The 25,980-nt window shown below is 41.8% G+C and overlaps 1 protein-coding gene across 10 annotated transcripts in view; it reads left to right on the top strand.

Moving 5' to 3' along the window:
* atp8a2 (ATPase phospholipid transporting 8A2) overlaps positions 1–25,980 on the top strand; it is a 48,860-nt gene that overhangs the window by 8,759 nt on the left and 14,121 nt on the right. For 9 of the 10 annotated variants that reach the window (XR_002665074.1, XM_022744195.1, XM_022744198.1 and 6 more), the window contains 22 exons: positions 1,794–1,893; positions 2,761–2,859; positions 2,995–3,040; positions 3,273–3,313; positions 5,368–5,441; positions 5,936–6,005; positions 6,519–6,646; positions 7,097–7,208; positions 7,607–7,775; positions 7,913–8,040; positions 8,144–8,221; positions 8,357–8,445; positions 8,723–8,767; positions 8,981–9,056; positions 9,173–9,361; positions 9,444–9,493; positions 9,589–9,658; positions 9,767–9,851; positions 10,764–10,903; positions 12,046–12,184; positions 12,876–12,940; positions 21,542–21,714. Coding sequence is in view for 9 of the 10 variants with exons in the window: in XM_022744195.1 (XP_022599916.1) it covers positions 1,794–1,893; positions 2,761–2,859; positions 2,995–3,040; positions 3,273–3,313; positions 5,368–5,441; positions 5,936–6,005; positions 6,519–6,646; positions 7,097–7,208; positions 7,607–7,775; positions 7,913–8,040; positions 8,144–8,221; positions 8,357–8,445; positions 8,723–8,767; positions 8,981–9,056; positions 9,173–9,361; positions 9,444–9,493; positions 9,589–9,658; positions 9,767–9,851; positions 10,764–10,903; positions 12,046–12,184; positions 12,876–12,940; positions 21,542–21,714 (2,166 nt within the window). In the remaining variant the exon portion in view is untranslated. The remainder of the gene's footprint in view (positions 1–1,793; positions 1,894–2,760; positions 2,860–2,994; positions 3,041–3,272; positions 3,314–5,367; positions 5,442–5,935; positions 6,006–6,518; positions 6,647–7,096; positions 7,209–7,606; positions 7,776–7,912; positions 8,041–8,143; positions 8,222–8,356; positions 8,446–8,722; positions 8,768–8,980; positions 9,057–9,172; positions 9,362–9,443; positions 9,494–9,588; positions 9,659–9,766; positions 9,852–10,763; positions 10,904–12,045; positions 12,185–12,875; positions 12,941–21,541; positions 21,715–25,980) is intronic. The other variant, XM_022744196.1, reaches the window with a different exon arrangement.

The raw sequence follows: 25,980 nt of genomic DNA on the forward strand, positions 1-25,980 counted from the left end.
TTCCTGCTTGTATGTAGTTATATGGGCTTGACTGTGGTCATGAATAGTAAGTCATATTTTATTTTTGATTCAGTCAGATGCCAATGTAATTTCACCCCTGTATAAAACTGTTGCTGGCGCTGTACGGAGCACTTGGTTCATGTTCATGGGAGTGGAAGGCGGGTTGTTGATCAGTTGACGTGCAGCGGTCCGTTATTGTCAGGAGATTCAATTTCACTTTTAAAAGAGCCTATTTCAGGTCTACAAATAAGATTAAAGCGGGTACTTCCTGGCTCATCTGATTGGATCACATGTAGTGTCCTGCCCACGCTGCATGTTGATTGGAGAGTCGGGGGGCATTTGGCTCTGGAGGTGTGCCCTTTGATGTCCCTGCTTTCCTGTAACTCTGTAGTTTGTGTTTGAAAGGTTCGATAGCCTTATTGATTTTCCTGAGATTAAAGCCTTGTAGCTTTTATCTGTATACTCAACCCACCTCCTGTCCATTCCTTATGTCCTTGACTTCCATATTTCATTGTATGCAGTTGTTTTTAAACAACATGAGCATTAGTGCTGCTCTCCTGCGCACAAATGCAGCAAAGTATCTTGCTCATTATTCTAAGAAAATTCAATTTTTTCTTTTTTTTTAACAAACATTTGCATTTCCAGGAAATCAACCTGCCTGTGTTGTTTCACTTAGAGGGAAAACTCCTCTCTGACTTCAGCCCAGTGTTTTCTTTTGGCCTTAAGTGTATGAAGAACATTGACCTTTTTTTTTATGAAAACACGACAAAGCCACACAGCAGCAGGAGAGCATCACCCCTGCTGCTAACAGCTGTTAACACCGCCAGCAAGTTGAACATCTATAGTATGAAAAATAACACAGCCAGATGTTTTAGACTTGTTTTTTTTCCTGTTCCAGTCAAAACATGTATGTTTGTCATTGTGTGTCTGCGGAGTCTAGTATCACTTGTTTTTGATTAGATTAAGGCAGCTTCATCTGTAGGATCATAGGTGTAGTATCACTAACTCTGAGGCAGAGCATCAGGGTCAGGATACTGTGTGTGTGTGTGTGATAGACTCACAGCTGTTGATGTGCTGGTTTGTGTGTAATGTCCTGCTCTTTGTAGTTTTGTGACTGTGTGAGCTAGGCAGACGGAAAAAGTGGGTACAGGTTCATCTCCTAGGAGATTCTGAACTGTGATGGAAGTGTGTGTTTCGCCATTCACTGCATGCACATGGTGCACTCACACACAAACAAACACACAAAGACACACGCACTTTCCATTAAACAAAAGCCATTGCAGAAGCTCTTACTTTTCACTCAAGCCACACAGGAAAAAAACAGGCTGGCCTTGTCTTGAAAGTTGACATTTTTATTTTTAGCCTCTCTAAAAGCTCTTACGGTAGCTCCTGGCTATAACAAGGCTAATCAATACAGTTGTCTGATCAATAAAGTTGATTGGCAGATAGGTCAAGTTTGCCAAGGTTTCTTGCGCCTGTTTTCTGGAGCTTTGAGCCTAAATATAGATTGTTAGATTCAAAATATTGGTCTATTTATAGGTATGATGTGACTGCATCCCATAATGGCTCTATTATATATTGATTTTGTGCTACAATATTAAAACCCAAATAGAGTTTATTGCTGTTTAGCCTTTAAGGTAATGTTGTTCGAGTGCTTCAGGTAAAAAAAAATCATTAGCTCACAATTTATGCATGAATTCGAACTTTTACTAAATTCACTCATTGGCTCTGCGTCCTCCTGTCTAAATGTAAACATAGTGTAACGTCTCCTGTCTTCTTGCCTTCTTCTGCAGCACCACCAAGTATGGGATTCTCACCTTCCTGCCGCGGTTCCTGTATGAGCAGATCAGGCGGGCTGCCAACGCCTTCTTCCTGTTCATCGCACTCATGCAGGTAAACCCCACGCACAAAACGTTAACAACAGCTGTCAGCGCTGTTGGCTTCAGAGTGCTGTTTGTTTGGCTACAGTTTGGTTCTGTGGCCCACACAGGCTTTTAAAAAATAGATCTTGAAAAGTCTTGTTTTTTTAAAACTTACCAGTGTTCCCACAGGCCCAGTTATTTTTGAAATACTGTATTATGGATTTTTGAGAGATGAGAGAGGTTCTCTGGATGAAAAAAGTTTAAGATTCGGCCAAAGTGAACAGAATACAAGTGTCATTCAAAAAAAAATCACTTTTCTTTTTTTTATGAGCACTGATACATCAGTATGAGTTGATTAGATATTACTTATTTACTTGTTTGCATACTACTTGTATTCATCATTTTCCTCACGGCAAGTGTATCTTTATGACAGCTTTTAACACTTTTATGAACTAAAAAACATTAAAGATTAAGAAGAATTGGTTCACAGAAGACAGTAAGTAGTAAGATGGTAAATCTCACAAAGTGTTGAAGTTGCTACCTGATAAGTGTGATATTTCCTTTTTCATGGATGGGAGGAGATGAGGGGAAGTTGTTTTTATTTTTTCTTCTGTGATCTTCACAGAAAATTGCACTAGCTCCCATTGTGCTAACATGGCTCAACCCACTGCATTGTGTGTTTTGAAATAAACAGACATTGGGATGTTGAAAACAATATTTATCTCAATAGATCTGTTATCAGTATCATTGTGCAAGCTGAACCAGTTATCCTGAAAAGCTAGCATGGATGTGTCTAATGCAGTAACAACTGTGATGGTCTCTTATGGGTGCTTCAATGTGCTCAACACTCTCCCTCAGCAATGATTTCTCATTGTTGCCTCTCTTTGACTCTCTTCAGCAAATCCCTGATGTATCACCGACCGGTCGCTACACCACGCTGGTCCCACTCATCTTCATCCTCACCGTGGCCGGGATCAAAGAGATCATAGAGGACTATGTGAGTACAATACACCTGCAACATGGTCAGAAGTTAGGTTAGGCTTTTAACTCATTTTTAAATGTTTCACATAGGAGAGAGGGACAGCTAACGGTTTTCTTGAAAGCTAATGCATCTTCATCTGCGTCTTTACAGAAAAGACACAAAGCAGACAACACCGTCAACAAGAAGAAGACAACAGGTATCATGTGTGTGCTAGTTAGTGTGCATCAACTGTATGTGCACTTTTCCATGAGTGTGCTTGTATCTATTTGTGTGGTTTTGTTTTCCTTTCATGGCTGAGTGAATGGCTCTTGCCTGTCACTCACTATAGCGCAGGCCATGCAGCCCCAGACAAAAGTTTAGTCGCTATGAATACTGTATGAGAGCTGCTCTATAGGCTGACTGATGGCTCTGTTGTCCTTGTCTCTCAGTGCTGCGGAGCGGAGCCTGGCAGACAATCATCTGGAAACAGGTATCACTAACATCGCAGACTTCATCTTTGTCGCTCTCTCACTCATCACTCCTGTGCTTTTGCCTTCTCACTGCCCCCGCCCCTGTTCTACGAGTCCGCTTATTGGCAGATGTGACCTGGAATAACACTGTGAGAAGTGCAGTCGGAAAAGATACATATTTACAAGGCTAACTATAGCAGTTGAAGCACAAATGGTAAAATAATAATGGAATTATAAGATAATGCAAACAGGCAAGAAAGCAACGTTAATTAAACAATAAATATCAGCAAGATATTAGTATTAGGTGTCGCATATCTTGCAGCCAAACACAAAGCACATCGGTTTGTTTAAAACTGGGAATGAACATCAAAGTTCTTCCTTTTTCTTTGCGATTGTTAAATGTGTACATTTGTCTCAGAGAAGCTGCGTTTCTGTCTCATCCTCACCTGTTCTGCTGTGATCACGTATGTGCTCTTGGTTTCCAGGATTTCTTGTGTCCTTCTCTTTTTGTGTCCCGACTGTAGTCACTCAGTCTGCGTTGGGTCAGCATCTGTCTGTGCTTCTGGATCGTTGGCAATAAAACTCTTCCAATTTGTATTGATGTTTCAGGAGCCAGATAACAAGTGTGTCTGTTTGTAGTTTTTAGGCTTGATGTATCCAATGTTGTTTGGTGAATAATTAGGTTTTGTCTATTGGTCTTTACTTCATCTGGACCAGTGACTTGCTCAAGCAAAGCTTTTTCTTCCAGGGAAAAATCTGACAAATTAAAGTATATGAGGGAAAATGAACCGAGTTTGTCACAATGTAATGTATGTTCTGAGATATTGAATGTGACCTTTTTTCTTTAATGAACTCATTAACTGAGTCCAGCTGTGTACAGTCTTGGTTCAGCGGATCAAATCAAATCAAATTTGACTCCTTGTTATGTGTGTGAAAACAGTAGAGAACAGGAATGGAAGGCCCAGTGTTATTCAGGGTCAGTACAGGTGAAGGAATTTGGTCCAGTTGCTTCGCTAACGTAGTAATGTTCATGTTGAGAGGAAGTGGTGATAAGTAGTTTCCCTGAAATGATCCCTTTTTCTTCTTTGCCTTCATTGCTATGTAATTTGTCTTTGTTATATCATAAACCCTACCCAATATGATTTTGGAGAATTCTGTATTTCCTTCATTTTTTAAAACGGTAAAAAGAAAAAAATGTAAAAGTCTGCAAAAGGCCCAGTAGAGTCGTGCTTTGGTAGAAAGCCATGAGAAAGTTCCTAAGAGAAAGAGCTGTGTTTAGAAATCGATAATGCTGCAGTTAACGTTATCCACGATCGTGTTATTTGTCGGAGTCAAGCTTATCTCCCCTCCTGTGCACTGGGAAAAACAAGTCTCTGCCTGCAGATCTCAGGAGAACAAGCAGCCTGAGGAACAAGATTGAGTAGTTTAGACTGCGCCTGGTGTAGCGCGCCGGCTCTGATAACAACTTCACCTGCTTTCCCAGACCTCAGTTTTCTGATGTTATCATACAGGTTTTCTTTGTAACGGGGGAATCCAGAGAATGGTACTGGTCTTTTTTTTTTCTTTTTTTTTTTTTTTTTACTTTTTCTCCCACTTGCTTTTGTTCAAATTATGTGTTATATACGACATTGTCTCCCAGTTCTTTAAAGTAATTTTTCAAAATGCTGTAGTTTTGTAATATAATTGTTTTGGATTGGATGCAGTGCTGTGATTTGTCTCCTTGAAATGAGGTGAACCGTGAATGCCTCCTTTTCCCTTCTCCCTCTCTCTCATATCTACATGCTTGTAATCTTTGTATCTTGTTCTGGTCTGCCTCTGTTGCAGCCTAATCCAAACAGTTTAAGCTATGCACCGCTGTGCTCACTGTCACTTTATTTCATGTCTTCCTCTCACTCTCTCTGTTGGCTGCCTCTTGGCTGGTCACTAATGAACTTGCCTGTTGTTTCCCCCTCTCTGTCTTCCTCCCTTGCCCCCTCCTATTTCCCCCCCGACCCTGTCTTAACACCCCTCTTCTTCTGTCTCCCCACCTTTTTTTCTCCCTCACGCTGTTGCAATGCTGCATCCTGGCCACTAGGTGGCAGTAGGAGACATAGTGAAGGTGACCAATGGGCAGCACCTTCCAGCTGACATGGTTATAGTGTCCTCCAGGTCAGACTCCAGTGTGTGTGTGTGTGTGTGTGTGTGTTTGTTTGTCTGTGGGCATACATATGCATTTGTGTATGTTTGCCTGTTAACATGTGTCCCCCATTAATGTATTCTATTATACTAATCATTTGTTGTGTGTTAGACGGTACATACATACATTCTAGGGCTGCAACTAATGACTATTTGTTATCAATCAATCTAGTCACTATTTTTTTTGATTAATTGTTTAGTGTAAAAAATGTCACTAGAACCTTAAGTGTTAAAGTGTTAAAATTGACCAACAGTCAAAAAACCCAAAAGGGTTCAACTTAAAATTGTATGAAATGATGTAAAGGAAGCAAAAATTCATATCTGTGAGGCTGTAATCAGCAAATGTCTAATCACTGAATCAATTATTCATTATTCAAAATGGTCATTGATTGATTTTTCTGTCGCCTGATGGATTAATCATTTTAAACCCCACAATATTTTGATGCAACCCTGCCTCCTCTCCCCAGTGAACCTCAGGCCATGTGTTACACTGAGACCTCAAACCTGGATGGAGAAACCAACCTAAAGATCAGACAGGTACGACATATGTCCGTTTTTTTTTACAAATTTTTGTCAGTGCAGGTAGTCATTGAGGAACTAAGTATATGCAGCATAAACACTGTAACACCTACAATTAAAATAAATTAGGATTAGATTCGGTATTTGTGCCCCTTGTAAAGTGTGGTGGGTCACGTGTGTCAAGGAGCTGCTAATCCACCTGAAAAGAGGTCAATAATTTAGGTTTTAGTGGCGAGGCAGTTGTTGTTTTGGAAACATCTAATACCTATCACTGCAAGTAGATACAAGTAAGCAAATTAATTAAAGATGTTAGAAAACGTTGGCATCAACTTTCAGGGCTCTGTATCAAATGAAACTTTACTTCCTCACAGTCTTCTCATTTGAATCTCCATGGCTCACGCACAAGACCTGATAGTGTTTCTCGCTCTCTTTCTGTCCCCTGTTTTTGTAATTTGTTTTTCTATTATGTACTTTGTGATCATCTCATTAACTCAATAAACTTCCCTCGACTTGTGGTTGATTTCTTTCCAGGGTCTGTCGCTCACAGCCAGTTTTCAGACCCTGGAGGATTTGATGGGCCTGTCTGGTCGTTTGGAGTGTGAAGGCCCCAACCGACACCTGTATGACTTCACCGGCACACTGCGGCTGGAGAACCAGAAGTGAGACCCCCACACACACACACACACACACACACACACACACACACACACACACACACACACACACACACACACACACAAAGTTGTTTTGTCCTGATAGGATACTGATTGACAGTAGAGGTTGAACTGCCAGTGTTAAATGCTTAATGTTCTTTTTTTTTAACATGTAAAGTACGTCAGTATCTAAATCATATCTTTGTGCAAGACAGATGTGGCTAAAACATCAGGATTAAATTATTTAGAAGTCATAGATTTTATAGTTACCATATCCAGTACAAAGCAAAAAAGCTTGAGAAGGGACTTAAAAGAAGAAAGTACTCAAAGTATATAGAGCATTTTTCTTTTGAATGCAGATATTATACTCACAAGTAACTTGGAAAATGCAGGTCGCCCCAAATCTGCATCCATTTATCATGTTTTGTGCTCATCACTTCTCCCTTTTCTCCTCAGTCCAGCTCCCCTGGGCCCGGACCAGGTGTTGCTGCGCGGCGCCCAGCTCAGGAACACTCAGTGGGTTGTGGGAATCGTTGTCTACACCGGTCATGACTCCAAACTGATGCAGGTAAACTCAGTGTCTTGTCTGAATTCAGTAAACGGTCTGTGCGTTATGTGTGAAAAATCCTGGTGTTGAAATATCTTAGAGCCAAAGAGTTTTGGAGTTGGCTTTGATATTTTGTGGATTTCATGGGACTACTTTAGAGCTTTTAATTAACTCTGTGACGCATTCATAACTGGGAGCATGTCCAAGGCGAGATGTACTTTTAATCTTCAGCTCCAGTGTTGCGATTGCTCACACATTCTTCTGCCAAAATACTTTTAATATTAGTTTTATGTTTGTATTTCTGTATGACAAATTAAATTAGATTGTAGACTTTTTCCCTAGACACACTAATGTAACTCAATAAAAACCTAAAGTATTCGTGTGTTTCTCACTTATACACTGACCTGTCCACCTCCCAGAACTCCACCAAGGCTCCACTGAAGCGCTCTAATGTGGAGCGGGTGACCAACATGCAGATCCTGGTCCTGTTTGGTATCCTGCTGGTCATGGCTCTGGTCAGTTCTATTGGCGCTGCCATCTGGAACAGAGAACACACTGAAGATGCCTGCTGGTACCTGTCCCGGGCTGGTGAGAACATACACGCAAACATACCACACTCCACTTTCTGGAACTCATGTCTCCTTACTGTGATGAAGAATTAGAATAAATACACAAATGAAGGGTCAGTAAATGAGGGATTATTGTGTGTGTGTGTGCGTGTGCAGGTGACATCTCCACAAACTTTGCATATAACCTGCTGACGTTCATCATCCTGTACAACAACCTGATCCCCATCAGCCTGCTGGTCACCCTGGAGGTGGTCAAGTTCACACAGGCCCTCTTCATCAACTGGGTATGAATCATCTGTGTTTTATAATGCATGTTATCAAATAGATTAACTACAGGCGGTCAGATATTCCTCATAACTTTGCTTGTGTCTTTGTTTTTTTCCTCAGGATGTGGAGATGTACTACTCAGAGACGGACACACCGGCCATGGCTCGAACGTCCAATCTTAATGAGGAACTGGGCCAAGTCAGTTCCTCCCCCTCCTCATAATCTTTGGCTAAAGCTCAGAATTACCATTACATGTTCAGTCTCAGTTAACACAGGCCTGTTAAAATGTGCGGTGTTAGCTCTCATTGCCTGTGGGCTGTTTGTCTTTTTCAGGTGAAGTATCTCTTTTCCGACAAGACGGGAACTCTGACCTGTAATGTCATGCACTTTAAGAAGTGTACCATCGCAGGAATAACATATGGGTCAGTCATTCCTTTTTTTGAAATACATTCTTGCCTCTTCGCTCCGACTAAAGGAAAATGAGCTTAGAATTCCACTAAATGCACTTTTGTACTGACCTTCCTTTAATCTCTAATTGTTTACCTAATTCATGTCTCAGACTAACCTGTAGTAAAGAATGAGCTGCTATTAATTCAGTTGACTGAACTCTTGCATGGGTGCACAAATGAACTAATCAACTCATCAGCTGATTCTGAACTGATTTCCTTTTTGGCAATACAACCTCATTCATCACTGCAGCCACTTCCCTGATCTTGACTGTGATCGTTCGATGGAGGACTTCAGGTTGGTAAACCTTCTCCTCTGCCCGTCTCATCCGTCTTCTCTTTCTGTTATTCTCCTTGTCATTTTAGACTCTGCATGTTCTCAGAAATGGATTTACTGTGTATACGTTGATCAGAACATTAGAGGCCTGCAATGACATTTGAAGGCCAAAAATTTAATTTTTTCCTACACAATAACTAAAATAATTCTTCTCGTATTTTTTCCCCCTCACAGCAATCTGCCGTCCAGCAGCAATAACTCTACAGAGTTTGACGACCCAACTCTCATCCAAAACATTGAGAAGGACCATGTAGGTGTCTCTGAAGCTTCTCTCATATTTCTTTATTTGAAGCCAAATCTGCCCAAAAATGACTAGACTCTGGTGTTAATGACCGTGTCTGCTCTGGTTTGCACGTGTGCGTTCAGCCTACATCACCTCAGATCTGCGAGTTCTTGACAATGATGGCAGTGTGCCACACCGTGGTCCCGGAGAGAGACGGCACCCAGATCATCTACCAGGCCTCTTCGCCAGATGAAGGAGCACTGGTCAAGGGGGCCAAAGGACTTGGCTTTGAATTCACTGCAAGGACGCCGCATTCGGTCATCATGGAAGCCGTAAGTGTGTATCTGTGCACTCTACTGCAGTAAGAGCTGCTCTCTGTAACAGCAGGGACTGACATTTCTTTGTGTATTTCAGAGAGGAAAGGAGATGAGTTACGAGCTGCTGAATGTGCTGGAGTTTTCCAGGTAATACCCCATAAATATCCCTCTCACTCAGTAAATAATTCTGTGATATAAGACTGTAGTATGTTTTGAAACTAAACCCAGTGCTTCCTTTACAGTAACCGCAAACGTATGTCTGTGGTGGTCAGGACCCCCAACGGGAAGCTACGGCTATACTGCAAAGGAGCTGTATGTTTATCTCATTATCATTGGCTGTCAGTACTCCAAATGTCTCCAGACTATTTTTCATAAGGCATTGTATTTCAATTCGGGGGCAATTACTTTGTGTTATTGCAGGATAATGTCATTTTTGAACGTCTGACTGAGGCATCCCAGTACAAGGAATTAACTGTTGCTCATCTGGAACAGTTTGCCACTGAAGGTAAGAAGTTTCTTTTTTACCTGAAAATGCGTCTTTTGCTTCACTAGATGTTCATTTTCTCTGTGTTGATGTTGTTACTGATAAGTGATCTGTGTCTGCAACATCTCTTCTCATTATTTTTGCTTCACTGTTACTCAGGTATAACTTTTTTGCTCTGTACTGGTGATGTTTTGGCTTTTGTGTTGTTTTTCCAAATGCTTTTTTCATCGTTTTGTTGAGCTGGTGCTTTCAGAACCACACACGGCTTTGATGGTTCAACACAGAAGAATGGACTTGAGTCACATACTTTCAACTCAAGTCAGACTTGAGTCAAATATCTGATGGCATCAGGCGCGATTAGGCGAAATAGAAAAATCTTGCTAGACTTGCCCCCTCCCGTGCAAGCCCAAACAGAAGAAGATGGCTAACGTCCACAGCATAGTTACACAAGTTCAGGCAAACTATCTGAATAGCTATCTGGTCACACTGAACGACAGTGACACATGCAGTCAGGATAAGGAGCGTACACGCTCTAATTGTACAAATTTAGAATACAGAGACTGATTTGGAACAGGATGCTGCAATTTTAAAACGGCATACGGAAGAATACTGTAGGGTCCAAAAGAGCGTCTTAGACTTCTTGACTCCACTGTATGTCAGGACTCGACTATGACTCAGAACTTTGTGGACAGGTTTTGTGATCTGATCTTCAATATAAATCAGAGTGTTAAAGACTTGACCTTGCTTAACCCCACTACAGTTTAAGGTTTAAATTAAATCAGACCTACTGGCCCCGGAGTTTCCTCCCTTCAGCCTGCTTCTCAGCTTTCCAATGGAAAAACATTGGACTATTCACCCTCACTTAAAAACATGATCTATTGCTGTTCCATGACCACAGTGATTGATCGCCTTCCTCCCCTCTGATCCACCCAGGCCTGAGAACTCTTTGTTTTGCCTATGTGGACTTGGAGGAAGGCGCCTATCAGGAGTGGCTGAAGGAATACAATCAAGTCAGCACCGTACTCAAGGACCGTGCTCAGAAGCTAGAGGAGTGTTATGAACTACTGGAAAAGGTAAACACACCTTCTCTCACTCTGTAGTGATGTGTGTGATTTGGGCTCTGACCTCATGTGACATGTTTTGGTGAAAGCAAAGCGCCTGCAAATCTTAAATGATCTTTATCTTAACAGTTAAACGGTAAGTCTACACCCCAGAATGTTGAATTGTAATGATAATTTGTGCTTGCGATTGCCAGGTAAGCTTTCCAGGGTGGACGTGGTTATTTTTAACTAAACTTCTTTTTGTAGCACGTATGAAACTGAATAAAAGGTATTGATAGATTCATATGAAATCAAAGCAGAAAGAACGGTTACCAACACACACAAACACAAACACACACACACACTTCATGTTTGCCAGCAGGTGGCAGAGTGGCTCCATTATTTCCCACACTTTAACAACCGTGGTGTACTTGCCTAACAATGCTCACTCAGCAGCGTAGTTGTGGGTAAATTGTGTTTCTTTCCTTTTATCACAGTGTAAGGACACATACTGGTGTGCTGGAGAAGGCCGATCATTATGGAAGTTGTTTGTTTGTCGGTCAGTAAAGTAACGCTGATGTAGTGGTAAACAGATTTCAGCTTAGAGTTATTCAGTAGAGGTTTGAACTTATAGGTGGGAAAATCAAGGATTTAGAGGAGAGAGTCAAGGTGAGAAAAGTGAGTGAAGAGCAAAAAAAAAGAGGAAGCAGGAGGAGGAGGGGAGCTCAGACTGGGAGACCACAAGGGTAATTACCTGCGCCAGCCTGCCAAAAGCCCCATAAAACTGGAGTCAACAACACAGTAGTGTTAACTTGTGTGTCTGTGCGAGTGTTTGTGTGTGCGTCCGAGTGTGTCTAATGAGGGTACACGAGCATTTAAATGCTGAACAAATTAAAGCAAGGAGGGAAAGGTAATGGGTTACTTCTTGGCACGAAGACACAGAGTTGGTACAGAGGTCTAGATTGAGCTGCCCGCTGGCATCGTTCTCATCCTTAAATTAGATATGGATGATGTTCTCTGGAGAGAAAGAGCCCTCACATACAGGCTGGTAATGTCTGGCTGAACTTGTAGCTTAAATATGATTTATGTTAACCTACTTTCCCCCCTTTGTGCCACATTTCGCTCTCACGATGTTTTTGAATCTCACATCTCACGCTCCTCTTTTCCACCGACAGAACTTGATGCTGTTGGGCGCTACAGCCATAGAGGACCGTCTCCAGGCTGGCGTGCCAGAGACCATCGCCACTCTGATGAGGGCTGACATCAAGATCTGGGTCCTCACCGGAGACAAACAGGAGACCGCCATCAACATAGGTGAGTGGAAAGCATCTAAAAATAAAACAATATAGATAAAACACGACTTTTAGATCACATAGGTAGTGACTTATATGAATCCAGCGATAGGGTGGAAGCTGTAGACTGGCGTGCAGCAGTGTGTAAGAAACTGTATGTGTTGTGGAGTTAATTCAATTATGTGGGCTGTGACATGCCAGACATGCCTCCAATCTCTGAGCGAAATGTGCCAGCGGCCAGGCTTCCAGTGGTAGAGGGGACAGTTATGACATTAGTGCATTTGGTTTCTCTTGGCAGTCGGTTTGTGGAAGATGTCCAAAAAAACAGGGCTTGAAAAACAAAATCTTCTGTGCAGTTGGGACTTTCTCTGTCCTATACTAATCCCCTCTCATTTTCCACACACTTTTGTATAGTTGAAGTGACATCTTTAGTTTCCGACATGATTTTCTCCTGTTTTTTTAACACTTGTGTTAGCTTTCTACAAAGTGGTCAGCTATGTTGCTATGTTTAATTGGAGCATGACATAGTTGATGTATGCACAGCAGAACACTGCAGGCTGATAGCCGACAGAGGGATCAGGTAGCTGTGTGTGTGAAGCAGGACTCACTTGAACATGATACCATTTTTTCCACCTGTGTTTTGGGTTTGAGCACATCTAATCTCACTCCCACCGCCCACTCTCTACCTTCCACTATCGGTTTCTGTTTCTCAGGTTACTCCTGTCGCCTGGTGACACACGGCATGTCCCTCATCATCGTCAACGAGGACTCTCTGGATGTGAGTAGACCCTCCTCCTCCTCTTGCTGACCTCCCTCTCTCATGTCTGTGTCCACATTGTACAGTATTGGGACTTTTTGTGTGTTGTGTGTTCTACAGTAGCAGTAGGGGGGAGGGGGTCTTAGGAGGGTTACCGTGGGAACTAGGGTGTGGTCCACTGGCAGATTGGTGGGTGTGGCTCATTGTATGCTTACAGGTGCAGGTGATTAAAGTCTCTGGTGTCCCTTTGGAGAAAGGGATGAAAAGAGACAAACATAGAACTTTCACTTCTTTCCCTCCTTTCCTTCCCCTTTTCTTCGGTCTCTTTCATAAATAGTATTCTCACTCTATTTGTGACACACACACACACACATACACATGCAAACACCTACATATAGTCAGTGTGCAAGCATTAGTTTAAATTGAATGTAATGTGAAAATATTCCTTTAAAAAGTCAGTTAAACTTCGACAAACTGAATGGTAATGGTGGTTTCCTGCTAACGTTGTGAGCACCCAGTTCACGTTATGATCTGTCGCCGTGTTAGCCTAAACAAGCTAACATTAGCCTAAACAAGCTAACATTAGCCTTTGTGAACGTTATGTGTGGAGCTTTGCTACAAGAGACGCCAGTTCACAAACAATAACTGTAAGATTTCAGGACGTGAACATTTTGACAAGTTGATATAAAGTTACCACCTGAAACTCACTCACCTTGAATTCTGTGCACGTCTGGCTGTCTGTCTTTGAAGTGCTTAGATAAGTCTGAGGTTTTTCCTGCTTTCATTGGAAATGATCTGTGGCACCGTTTTCGTACTGGCTTCATCTTGTCTATAACTTGTCCCCGGTGATCTGCGTCAAATACACCAATATCTCCACACGCCAGTTTTGGTGTGTTTTTGTTTATCCGCACATCGCAGCAGACCTGTTGCTGCACTTGCCGCCGCCATTCCACGTGTAGCTGTTATTGTTTACTGTGCCTGCCTTCTTCTCTTTGAGTTTGATGTCAGAGTAGGACGCTTTCAGGGTGTACCTACGACACTTTCTTTACCTTCGGTACCTGTGGTACTTATGGCAACCTGGTACCAAAGTATCGGTTCTCGTGACATCCTCAGTCTAACCTATGTTTAGCTAAAAGCCGAGTGTTCAGACTGTATGTGTTAAGCCTATTGATGTTCCTGTTAGACTGAGATCTGAGACATGCTTTATCTCCAGATTAGATTTTTACCCCAGTTATGTGTTCTTTGCATTCAGGTTTCATGTGTGACTTTACCTAAGTAACTTGATTGACGTCATGTGTCTCGGTGTCTCTTTTTTCACACACTCTCACACGCAGTCCCAGACTCCGACATATGTGCTGACACTCGCACACTAACATGTATACGCACACACACAATCACAGTGTGTTCTCTTTTACAAAGTTTGTTTACACGTGAGATGGGGGAGATTAAGGCTCATAAATTTTAAGCGTATGCACCGTGTGCGTCTGTGTGTGCTTGTGTGTATTTGTTTATGGGTTTGTGTGTGAGTGCCGGTTTGTGGCCCCAAAGTGTGTGTTAAACCTTGATGTAGAGACATCTTTGTTTACATTCATAACTTTCTTGCTTCATGTAATTCTTTGCAGAAGTGGTGGGTGTCTTGAACTGTGAGTTTGTAGAGTGATTTTTTTTATTAGTCTGAAGCGTGATGAACGTGACATTAGAGACTTCTGTGTGGTTAACATTGCATCCATAAAAGGATTTTAATGTTGGTAAGGACATCAAATTTAACTGCACAACTTCACACCTATGATCATTTTGCTTTCCTGTATTACGCCAACCTCTTGTAAAAGAAATTGTTGTGAAGTGTTAGGCCTTCTTACATGTATTAGTGTGGTGTCTGGAAGCTCCTAGACTTTGGGAACTGCTGGTCAAAAGCCAGACAGCATGCAAAGCCACTTAGACGCTGGGTAAATGGATTTGGACAGGGTTAACATTTCAGGGTAATAAGGGTACTTTAGCCTGAGAGTTACCTATACATTTAGCACAAAACCAACACAGTTAGAACAGTAAGTGGATCATTGTTAATATAGTTTGGAAGATTTTATTAGCAGTCTGTGTGCCATATTCTGTTATGTGCTGTACTGTTCCAGTAAACATTTCAGTCTGATTGCTGTTTGGTCAATATAGTCTGGGTCAGAAAAAACATTTGGCTTTAACAGATGATTACATAAAAGTTTTTCCTGTCATTTTTCCCACCATTGTATATTGCTTATACATACTTGAAATTCTTGTCTATAAGCTTTAATTGCAGCCTAAGGATATGTTATGCCTGTCCTTCTTGGGAAATGTCCGTACACAGATTACATTTAGACATAGTCTAATCTATTTCATAAGAAATATTTCCAGGGACAAAAAAGATCTCCTTGACAGCTGAATAAATTGTAATGTGGATGTAGCAATAGAGGATTAAGGTCATTGCTAAGAGGTTCTCTCCAAAGAAGGGACTTCCAGTATAAACAAAAGAGATAAAATTTCGAAATCACACATTTTTGGTAATGCTTATTAGAATTAGGACAAAAAGTCATACAAATGCCCCTTCATTAATAATAGAGTGCTAAAAAATCCACAGAATATGTTCAGAAAGGAAAGATCGTACACTAAAGAATTGGCTTGACACTCACTATGACTGGAATTATCCTGAAGATGATTTTGTGTGATGTAGTTTGAGACTTTCCTCATGTCAAATGCAGACAAAGACTTTCCATTCATTACGCTGCATTTAGCAGCAACTTGAAACAACTTGGTCGAGTAAGGACTTCATCTTTCATCTGGAAAGTCTGGCTTCAGTCCACTGTAATGGCAACAGTCCACCCTGCTGATGTGTCCTTCAGCAAGTTTTTGAATGTTCACTAGCTTCAGGGGCGGGGGGGGGGTGGCTGCCGCCCTGTATCTGACCCAGACGTTCCTGTGGAGAAGATAAAGCACAAAAGGAAATGTCCCATTTTGGAATTAATAAAGCACTTTTCTGTTGTAGAAGATGTTGAAGATAAGAAAGAGTGTCTTTTTTTGTGAAGTGGCTGTATTAACACATTTCTATTTGGCACTCGGAGACAGCGGGACAGCTGGTTGACATGAAACATAAACCATGGGTCATGAGTGGAATTTTTCATGTGACAAGTGCAGAATCTACAGTATGCTTTAGTGCCTGGGACCCTTTGTAGCACCCACTTTCAAGTGGGTGTAAATGAAATGCAACAAACATGAGACAGAATAAAACCCATGACAAACCACCACAACAAAAGCCAGTTAAAAAAGGGGAGAAATGCTGGTTCACATCCATGTGTACACAAAACACAGTGATGACACCTCACAGATAATCATATTAGTCAGATCAGATATCTGATATTCTCACCTCATTAAAGGTCATATTAATAGCTATGTGCAAACCTACATTTGGACATATGGATGTAAGAGAAGAAACATTCTCTCTCACGCGCATACATGTGTACGTGCTCGTGTGTGCACATGGTGTCACAGTCATGCCTGTCGATCAGGAGAACTTCAGAGAGCTCTGGTTGTGACTGGTGGTCGGTGCGGATGAAAGCAACACTGTCTTCAGTGCAACACTTACCTTGCACTTAAAATAACTCGCACCGGCTCAGCTACTTCATACATGTGGGCCTTTTGAAGTGTAACCTGCACGTGAGCGAAAACAGAAGCTTCTTATCAAAATCGCACCTCAGAGTCGACCTCTTGCCCCCCCATTTTTTTTATAAAATTTGCCCCACATATATCATAACCTCTTTCTGCTGTTAGCAGCGTGTGAAGGCTAATCTTCGCGGTAGATCTTGCAGTTGCCAGACTTGGCGCCCGTCCTCTTCCCGACCAAGCCCATTCTCCGCTCCATGTCTCCTTCACACCACTGCCTCCACATCTGTCAGCACCCTCTCCGTGCACAGGAAGCGACTACACAGCGTCTGTGGTGTGTGAAAGGAAAAATGTGTGTGTGTGTGTGTGTGTGTGTTAGAGGGAGAGTCAAGAGGAGAGCAGGAACAAGCAACAAAATATGGTGTTTATCTTTGTGGAAGTGGGTTTGTGAATAAAACAAGGGGAGTGTTTATTGTACTTCATGTAGGAGATAGAAAATCTGGATAGAGAAAGAAAGGGGGAGAAGGAGGGGGAGATTTGGCAGAGCCATGTGAAGGCGATGAGTGAGTGGTAATGCGATCCCCTTTTGGTGCTCCTCTGCATCAAAACAAACCCTGTGAGCAATGCCTCCTGGGTAAACGGTTTGTGACCACTGAAGCTGTGACAAGCGCCATCTGTCACCTTCACAGCACATGCCACACACAGATTGACACAAATTTTTGTGGCCTGTCTCCCTCTGTTTAGTCAATACTGAAGCATACGAGCATACCGAAGTGAAAAACACACACACACGCACGCGCACACACACAGTTTACCCTGGATGCAGTAGCACATGATCACACTGATCAGCTTGATAGTTCTGAATATACATTACATCTAACTTTCCCACAATCCCCCTCTCCCTGTCACACTGCCCGCAGTACAACTCTTAAATAAACAACATCTCTCTTCTGCTCATTAATCATCTTTATGCGCACACACATATGCACACAAACACACACACACACACACATGCACATATGCACACACATGCATTTTGTAGTGCCTTGCATGAACTATTGTTCTGGCATTTTTCAATTTATAATAGCTTTTTGTACACCAGGCCTCCCACTGTTTAAGACCACATGTGTGTCTGTGTCTGTTTTTTTTGTCAGCTGTGTGTGTGTGTGTGTGTGTGTGTGTCTTTCTGGCGCAGACAGCAGAGGATGTGGGTGTTTGCACAGATGCGCAGTCTGATAATTAAACGGTATATTAAATCTCACTGGTGACAGAATCTGCACCTCAGATATGAGCATGTCTCTCTCCGCCTTCTTTTCACTCAGCAGGTCTCTCCCTCTTTCAGCCTTTTCCTGGTCTTGTTCACACTCCTCGTCCTTCGTCGTTCCCCCTTTCTTTGTACCTTTTCTCATTTATCTTGCTTAGTCCTTTTTTGTATATTTTATCCTCTGCCTATATACATTTGTTATCATGGTTCTAGCGATTGAGGTCTCTTTGATTGCAGAGGGTGGCCTGGAATGGATCAACATTTGGCTTCCCCCATCCTTACTGCGCTCATTCATACATATATTTATAGAGTGTGTGTGTGGGTGTGTGTGTGTGTGTTTGTTTGTTCTTATGCATTTTATGGCAAAGTATGCAATGAGAGAGGGTGACCTGTGATATCTCAAACTGCCTCCATGCCCTGCCCATTCTGTGATCCAAATATAAACCAGATAAAATTCCATGCAGAGGGGCCTGTGAACATGGTTTACAAAGTGTGTGTGTCTGTGCGTGTTAGAGTTTCTGCCCTCTTTGAGGTCAGATGCACATGAAAAATAAACATTTATTTTGGAAGTTAAAAAAAATGCTTGCTAACTAGATCTTGTCATAATCAAACCGGTGCAATCAAAGAATTAAGCAAGGTCTCCAAAAATAGCAGCTAATTTAGTGTGAGAAAGAGGGAAACTACATAGTCATGCATTTTTCTTTGGTCTGATATTTGTTCTCTTTGAGAAAGTGCTAACAGATCGTGGACCCTTGTGAGCTGTTTCTTTTCATGTTAAGACAACGGTCTTTTTTTTTTTCCAGAAGAATACAGTTAGGTCTGGACTTGCTGTATTTAGTGGGCGTCTGACTGTTAGCTTTAGGAGCTAACTAGTGTTTGTACCTTAGTTACCTTTTTAATCTTCTATAGCTCCCTGCAGACTTAGCCTGGTTATTATCCCGGGTTATCTTCGCCACTGCTAAAGCTTTGACTGGACTTGCTGTGACAAGTCACTGTGGCGTATTAGCACCTCAGTGCTAAGCTGGTGAATGTTTGCGTTCACGTGGGGGTTGATCCATGTATCTGACTCGCTTTCTGTGCTTTTGTGACCCGATCAATACGCAGCTCGATATTATAATGAATATGAGAGAGCTAACCGTTGAACCATCGTTAAATTTCTCTAAACAAATTGAAATGTAGATGTAGAATTTCCAACTGTCCCTGAAAGCTCCAGCTCATATCATGTCGGGAAGAGCTTCACAGCATCAAACCCCATATAGAAAGTTGTACAAGACTTCAAGGATCAACACCCTACACCACAAACATGTGTCATGTACATTGTTTTTAATACAGTCATTTTTCACTTATGTGCTGTTTACTCTGCATGATGCAGCTGAGGCTTTTTGTGTCCATTCCTCTGTGACAGGGTGAGGACAAGCAGGGAAAAAAAGATTTTGTCAGATTCTTATCTCTCACACATGCACCACATGTGTACACACACATACGCACACACACACACACACACACACACACACACACACACACACACACAACCCTTGTTCACTTTCATGCAAACAGACACACACACACATACATGCATACACGTGTTTTACCCCTCTATAAAAACACATGCACTTCTCTCTCACACACACACACACACACACACACACACACACACACACACACACACACACACACATAGCCCCTTTGAGTTTCACAACTCTGACAACCTGTAATCTCCTTTAATCCTTTCATTATGTTTTTGTTTTCCTTTGCCCTGTTTGGGGGAAAAAGGTGAATGCAAACAGGAATTCCGGCATACAAAGGAAAACACACAGCCTCAGGCTGAGAAAACAAGAGCAGGGAATTTTTGGGAAGAGGACGGATACTTATGTGTAGAGGGAACACGTGTGCATCGCTATTTGGCAAGAAGAAGAGGGGCTGCATTGTTGATGTGATTGTATTACATACGTGTATATGTGAGTGCGGTTGTGTGTGTGGACTGTGTTATCTCTTACACATGCTGATTGTTTGACAGAGGGGTCATCTCTCTGGAGGTCACTGGACTCCCTCTGGTCTCATGGCTGCCAATAACCCACTGAGAGAGACTATGTAGATTCTTAACGGCGCCAAATTTTCAAATGTTTGTGCACTTTTTCATCTTTAGTTTAGTCTTGCGTTGCTGATTGCTGTGTGTTTGGTTGAAATTTCCATGTTTCCACAAACAATTCATGTTATTTGGCATTTCATTCCACGTTATCCCTTATTTATTATGTGTATAAGCTGATTTCCACATGCACAACTAACAAATCTGTCCCCAGATAGAGAATAAGTGAGCTGTTTGCGACAGCACTGGCTAATGCTTGATGGATAAAACATTCTTGTTCCATCTGTTTAGTGGTGGAGTGATTTTTAATGGCTTTTACCTTAATTCATCTGATGTTCTTCTTAATGTACAGAGCTCTTCGTAAACAATAAGTCAGAGCCGGAGCTGTTGAGTAGAAATAGGTGTTAATTGGCCTGACCTGTTCTGACATTAATAATTGAAATCTGACAATTGATTCTTGTTGTTTCTTGTATTTGTTATTGATCAAGAACGGCCGAACAACTTTGTAACTTACCTTCTGTTTAGCAAGTCCTAATGGATCGCTAAAGGCAAGGTTGACACATATGTTGTAATTAGACTACATTTATGCTCTGTAACATTGGGATGCCATGGAAATCATAATTTAAGTCAGTGGTTGTGTGTGTGTGTGCGTGTGCGTGTGCGTGTGTGTGTCTGTGTGGGCCTGGTAGCTTGTAGCGTGCCTGCTCCTCCACATGGAATTCATTACATCTCCGTGGGATGTTTATTTTCTCTATTAATCCTTGTTCCTCTATTATCAAGAGCTCCATCAAAACTGCCCCAAACTGCTGCCCTTCAGGCGAGCTGGCATTCACACAAACACACACACTCTCACACACTTGCACTTTGCTTTTGTAAATGAACGATGCACGAGCCTCGATATCAGTCCAGTCTGTGATTGTCGTTCTCTCTCTCTCTCTCTCTTTTGCCATTTTTCTACCCGCTGTGATGTGTTGCTGCTTTGTGAAGGAAAGATTTAAGATTTGATTTCATGGTTAAACGTGCCTTCAGGACGTCGTTGCATCAACGTGTTGTGATAATCTCTACAACAACTGTGAAGTTTATATTGCCATTCTTAATTGTTTAGCACACACAGAAGCAAATTCTTTCCCCAGATGAAAGGAGTCTGTTCAACCAGGAGCATGTGTCTTCCATTTACTGCCAGTGGTTTTGACCTTTCAACAAATTGGTCTGCGTGTTTTGATTTGTGTGATTTGTATTTTCACCACTTTAGAGGCCACAATATCCTCAGAAAAACATATAACCTGAACATGTGGTCACTTGTAAAGAGCCGCTGCCAGATTGCATAAGAAAAAGAGTCACTTTCAGGGTGAGATTTAGATTTATAGATTAGATTAGGATTTAAGATGGTTCGAGGTTTGCTTTTCACTGGTAGCCAACAGCATCTCATCAAACATGCTTATAATGTGTTTGTGTGCTGTCTTGAAGTAACAGTAACAAACAGACTCTATCTGCAACATCTTTTTTTCTTTTTTTTTAACTAAACTGTAAACTCTCTAACTGGTCTTGGAAGTTGAGGGGGGAAAAAGAGCACATCTGTCCAATCTTCCTTACTAGAAACGGGTTTAAGAAAAACTCATGTCTCTTTGTCTTTGTCTCCCGGTAGGCTACTCGTGCCACGCTGACTGCTCACTGTTCGTCGCTGGGTGACTCTCTAAAGAAGGAAAATGAGCTGGCGCTCATCATCGATGGTCAGACCCTGAAATATGCGCTGTCCTTCGAGCTCCGCCAGGCCTTCCTCGACTTGGCATTGTCTTGCAAGGCTGTCATCTGCTGCCGGTAGGGAGGACTCATTCATTACACATACACATACAAAAGCACACTTTGGATTTATTACAGTGTATCTGCACTGGACTAGAAAGCCTGGAAAAGTATTGAATTCTGAGTTGACAAAGCACAAAAAAAAAAAAAAAATTAAATTTGATGCTTTACTTTATTAGCTTTATTAGCGTTCATCTTTTTATTGATATTTCAGCTTTCAATGAGCTTATGTTTGGAAGACATTAATGAAAATTTATCCTTGGTGCAGTAAATGGAATCATTCAACGAAAAGGAAATGACAATTTGTCTTGGTCATTTTTGATGAAATTTCATGCTGTTGAAACGGAGCGTGGAAAAATAGGGCAAATTAAATCAGCGCTCGGTGCCCGTAAAAGGATCATGAAAGCAGAAAACCCCACGTAAACGCACACAAACTTCATAAAAAATGTCAGTGTGGTCAAAGTTTACGTCTTGTGACCAAAAAAAAACTGAAACTAATCAGTCTGCAAGAAGTCTAGACAAAGTCTGGAATTTAAATCTATCAGGAGGATGAGCTCTCTGTATCAGAAACATTTTTTACAGATAAACAGCGTCATTGTGCCGTTGTGGGAAAACCCCTATTTCCAAAGAAAAAGGGGAGACGTTGTCTGCTGAAATTTGCAAGCTCCCAAATGCATTTTAATTCAATGTTTTGACCTGCAGTGTCTTCTTTAGGTAAAACCCTGTTAGCTAGATTTTGTCCTGCACCTGTTTTTGCTGTACAGACGCATTAGACAACATCTATGACATGAATCTCGTTAAATGCCAAAACACATAAGTCTAGCTTGAGTGTTGGCAGGAGAAGGTTTCATTGGGTTTTTTATAAAGTACGCAACTGAAAGAAAAACGATGAGAAAGAAATTCAATTAATCTCACCGCAGACAGATTTTTCTCACTCTGTTGTGTACGTGGTAGAGAGAGAGAGAGAGCAAGAGAGAGAGAGAGAGAGAGTGTGTGTAATTGTGTGTGTCAATGCACAGGCCTGCATACCTGCATGTGCATGTGTTTGTAAAGGTTGTCGGTTGCCCACGGTCAGCAAATGAATGAGGATGATAAAAGGCTGCACAGCAGGAGTAATGTAATACAATCAGCTGCATGGAAATGTCAAAGTCATGACTCACTTACTGCTGGTACACCAGGAATGGGTACCAGTGCACTCACACACACACACACACACACACACACACTCACTCACACACACACACAGGCATTGCCATTATACATTTCCATTGATACAAAGTGCACTCTGTTCATACAATGTTTACTGCATGTTCCCTTTTTTGGTCATGTTCCACTCAGCACCAGCTGTGATGTTTTAATAAAAGAGTTTCCACTCGTCTTTTGTGTGCATGTGCGTGTGCATGTGTGTGTGTGTGTGTGTATGTGTGTATGTGTGTACAGCCAGGAGGGAAGTAATTGACTCTCTTGCATATCCAGCCCATATCCGGACTCAGGTCTCACAGGCCTTGCAAACAGCCTCCAGGTTTCTTTCCTCCTATCCTTCACTCCATCCCTCTCTCCGTGCACCCCTTTCCCTCCATTTCTCTATCTCTCCTTTCCTTAGCTGGGGCTCGGTATCAAAGATCAATTCCTTTTTTCTTGCAGACCAAAACATGCCAGCAGAACCAAATTCTGAAAGCATGTAAAGTACTGAAAGCTGGCATCAAATATCTGCAGTGTTCCGATCAATAGTTTAGAACGTGTACAAACTTCAGGTTCTGGAGTGTAGCGGAGCAGGATGATGTGGAGTTTAAATAAAAAGCCCTTGTTAGTTATAAAGCTTGTTCATCAGGGTTCATTTATCAAAACTTCACATACTTCTGCTCCATTACGTGTGAGGATCTGAAATTTGCTCTGTTGCACGTTTGAAGGTTTCAGCCGTTTTCCTGCATCAACACCAGCATTTGTTTGTTGAGTGTATCCCATGATTTACCTGCTGATCAGAAGACTGTTTTTGGATTTGCCCGTTTTAGATCATGTTTTATTTTATTTTTTCTTGTACAGTTGCTTGTGTTGAGCCTTTATTTAACATTTATTTAAATTTGTTAAATATGTAAACAAAAATGTCTTTAAAGGAATTAGAAAAAAGCCGACAGGACTCTGGTAGATATTTGTATTTTGTGTTGTAAATCAGGGGTTCTCAACCTTTTTAATACAAAGCAATGTCCCATTGTGAGTTACATGTATGAGATATGAAAGAGATGACCTTCTCAGAATATTTGATTCATTAAAATTTTAGAGGCCTCATGAGATGAATTTATGTAGGAGTTTGGAAAAAAAAGAAAAAAGAAGTAGATCAGAGAAAGGTTTCCTTGTAGTGGAATTAGTTTTGTATTGGTTCTTTCCCCAGTAATCATCTCACAGTGCCTTAGGTTTATCCTGCAACCCCTTGGGAGGTCCCGATCCCCCTGCTGGGAACCAATTCTGTAGGTGACTCCTGTAATGAGTGCGTTTGTGCATCTTGGGCACTGTACTGTTGATAAGGTGCCTGTGCATAATGAGCTATAGCTTCGACTTTTAAGTATAGAGGTGTCTGTGAGATAAGGTCTCATCTGCTGTATGTGCGTGATGGTTCACAGTTTGGGAATATGTGCGTGCGTGCGTGTATGTGTGTGTGTGTGTGTGTGTGTGTGTGTCTCAGGGGCGTGTGGAGCGCACTCGTACGCATGGGTTGCCGACTTCACTGTGCGTTTGTTTATAGGAGGACTTAGCGGCTGCTTATTTTCTGCTCAGTTCCACCGTGAAGAGCACCGGGAGCCTTTCATCTCTCCAATGCCACTTTACAAAATCCCAGACACTGTTAGCAGTGTTTAGAGGAAAGGTAGAGCGAGACAGAGAGAGGGAGAGCGAGAGATAAAGAGAGATTTGCGATCAGACGCACTCGCACTCACTTCAGACGCAGAAACGGGGAAAAACAAAGAGCAGAGGTTGATCCCATCCTTCAGCAACGACTTCAGAGGCCAAGACTCTGTCTGAGGTTTTCCCCTGGAAATATCTTGTGGTGTGTGTGTGTGTGTGTGTTTGTACATGTGTGTACATTTGTGTGTTTTTGCACACACAAATGTATGAATGCTAACCAGACCACCCAGCTCTGTGAGTCCAGCTTGACCGGGACATGATCCTACTTACATATTCATAGAAGATAAACCATCTTTATGACCTGCGGGCTCCAGCTCCAGCCAGAGGTGTGTGCGTGGGTGTGTGGATGTGTGTGTGTGCGTGCGTGCGTGTGCGCGAGCAGTCATACATCTGCTCATAATTTCATTTTGTCATATCTTCATCAAAGCATCCAGTTGTATTCCGTTTGCATGTGATGGCTCATGCGGCTGCACATAATTTAATTTTGTAATATCATTATCAGAGCATTGACAAACATGGTGGAGTGGATTGAGTGCTAGAGCTGTACCTGACACACACACACACACACACACACACACACACACACACACACACACACACACACACACGCACACACACACACACACACACACACACACGTACACAAACAGTCATTGTGAAAGTGACTCCTCCTCCTTCTAGGAACTGTTTGAAGTATCAGCCACACTTTAAGTGGATAGTTCAGCTTTGGCACTCAGATTACTATCACCTAATATATCACTGAGGCTCAGGTAATCACTATAATCAGAGAAATGTAATATAAATATTTAATATCTGGATTTGGGTTAATCTCCATAAATGTGGAGGCACATTGTTGCATATCTACTTACTGCTACTGTTAAAGCTACAGTGGCTGACTTTGAAGATTAAAATCCATTTCCTTCTGTTCCTTCCTGTAAATGTACCGTAAATCATAATAAAAACATTTGCCACTAACAGTTTGGGTCACTCATACTGTACGTAAAGCCACTACAGTTGCAAGTCCTGTACTGTGGGAAATATAACTTCCTTTGTTGTACAAGTTTAATCCCAGTTCCAGGATCAGTTTTCTCCCATGTCTCCTCCTTTTGTAGATGTATTTGTTTTTCACTGTACAGGTTTGAAGGTAATAAAGGCGAGACTCACTTGAAGCTGCGTGCATGTGAATGGCAGTGAGCTAGCAGCAGGAACGCCTCCTGATCCAAAGCATGTTTTGAAAACAGAGATGAAGACAAATTCAATCTTAGTCCCTGAGTCCAGAATGTAGTATTTAAGAATGTAACTACTGTGTGTGGTTGGATTTTTCTCACACAACTTCCTCCTAAGATCACTGCCAGTTAAACATGATTGTTCCTTGATATATGTTTC

This window comes from Seriola dumerili, unplaced genomic scaffold (genome assembly GCF_002260705.1).
Source record: "Seriola dumerili isolate Sdu_G_001 unplaced genomic scaffold, Sdu_1.0 BDQW01000079.1, whole genome shotgun sequence".
NCBI classification, from domain to species: domain Eukaryota; kingdom Metazoa; phylum Chordata; class Actinopteri; order Carangiformes; family Carangidae; genus Seriola; species Seriola dumerili.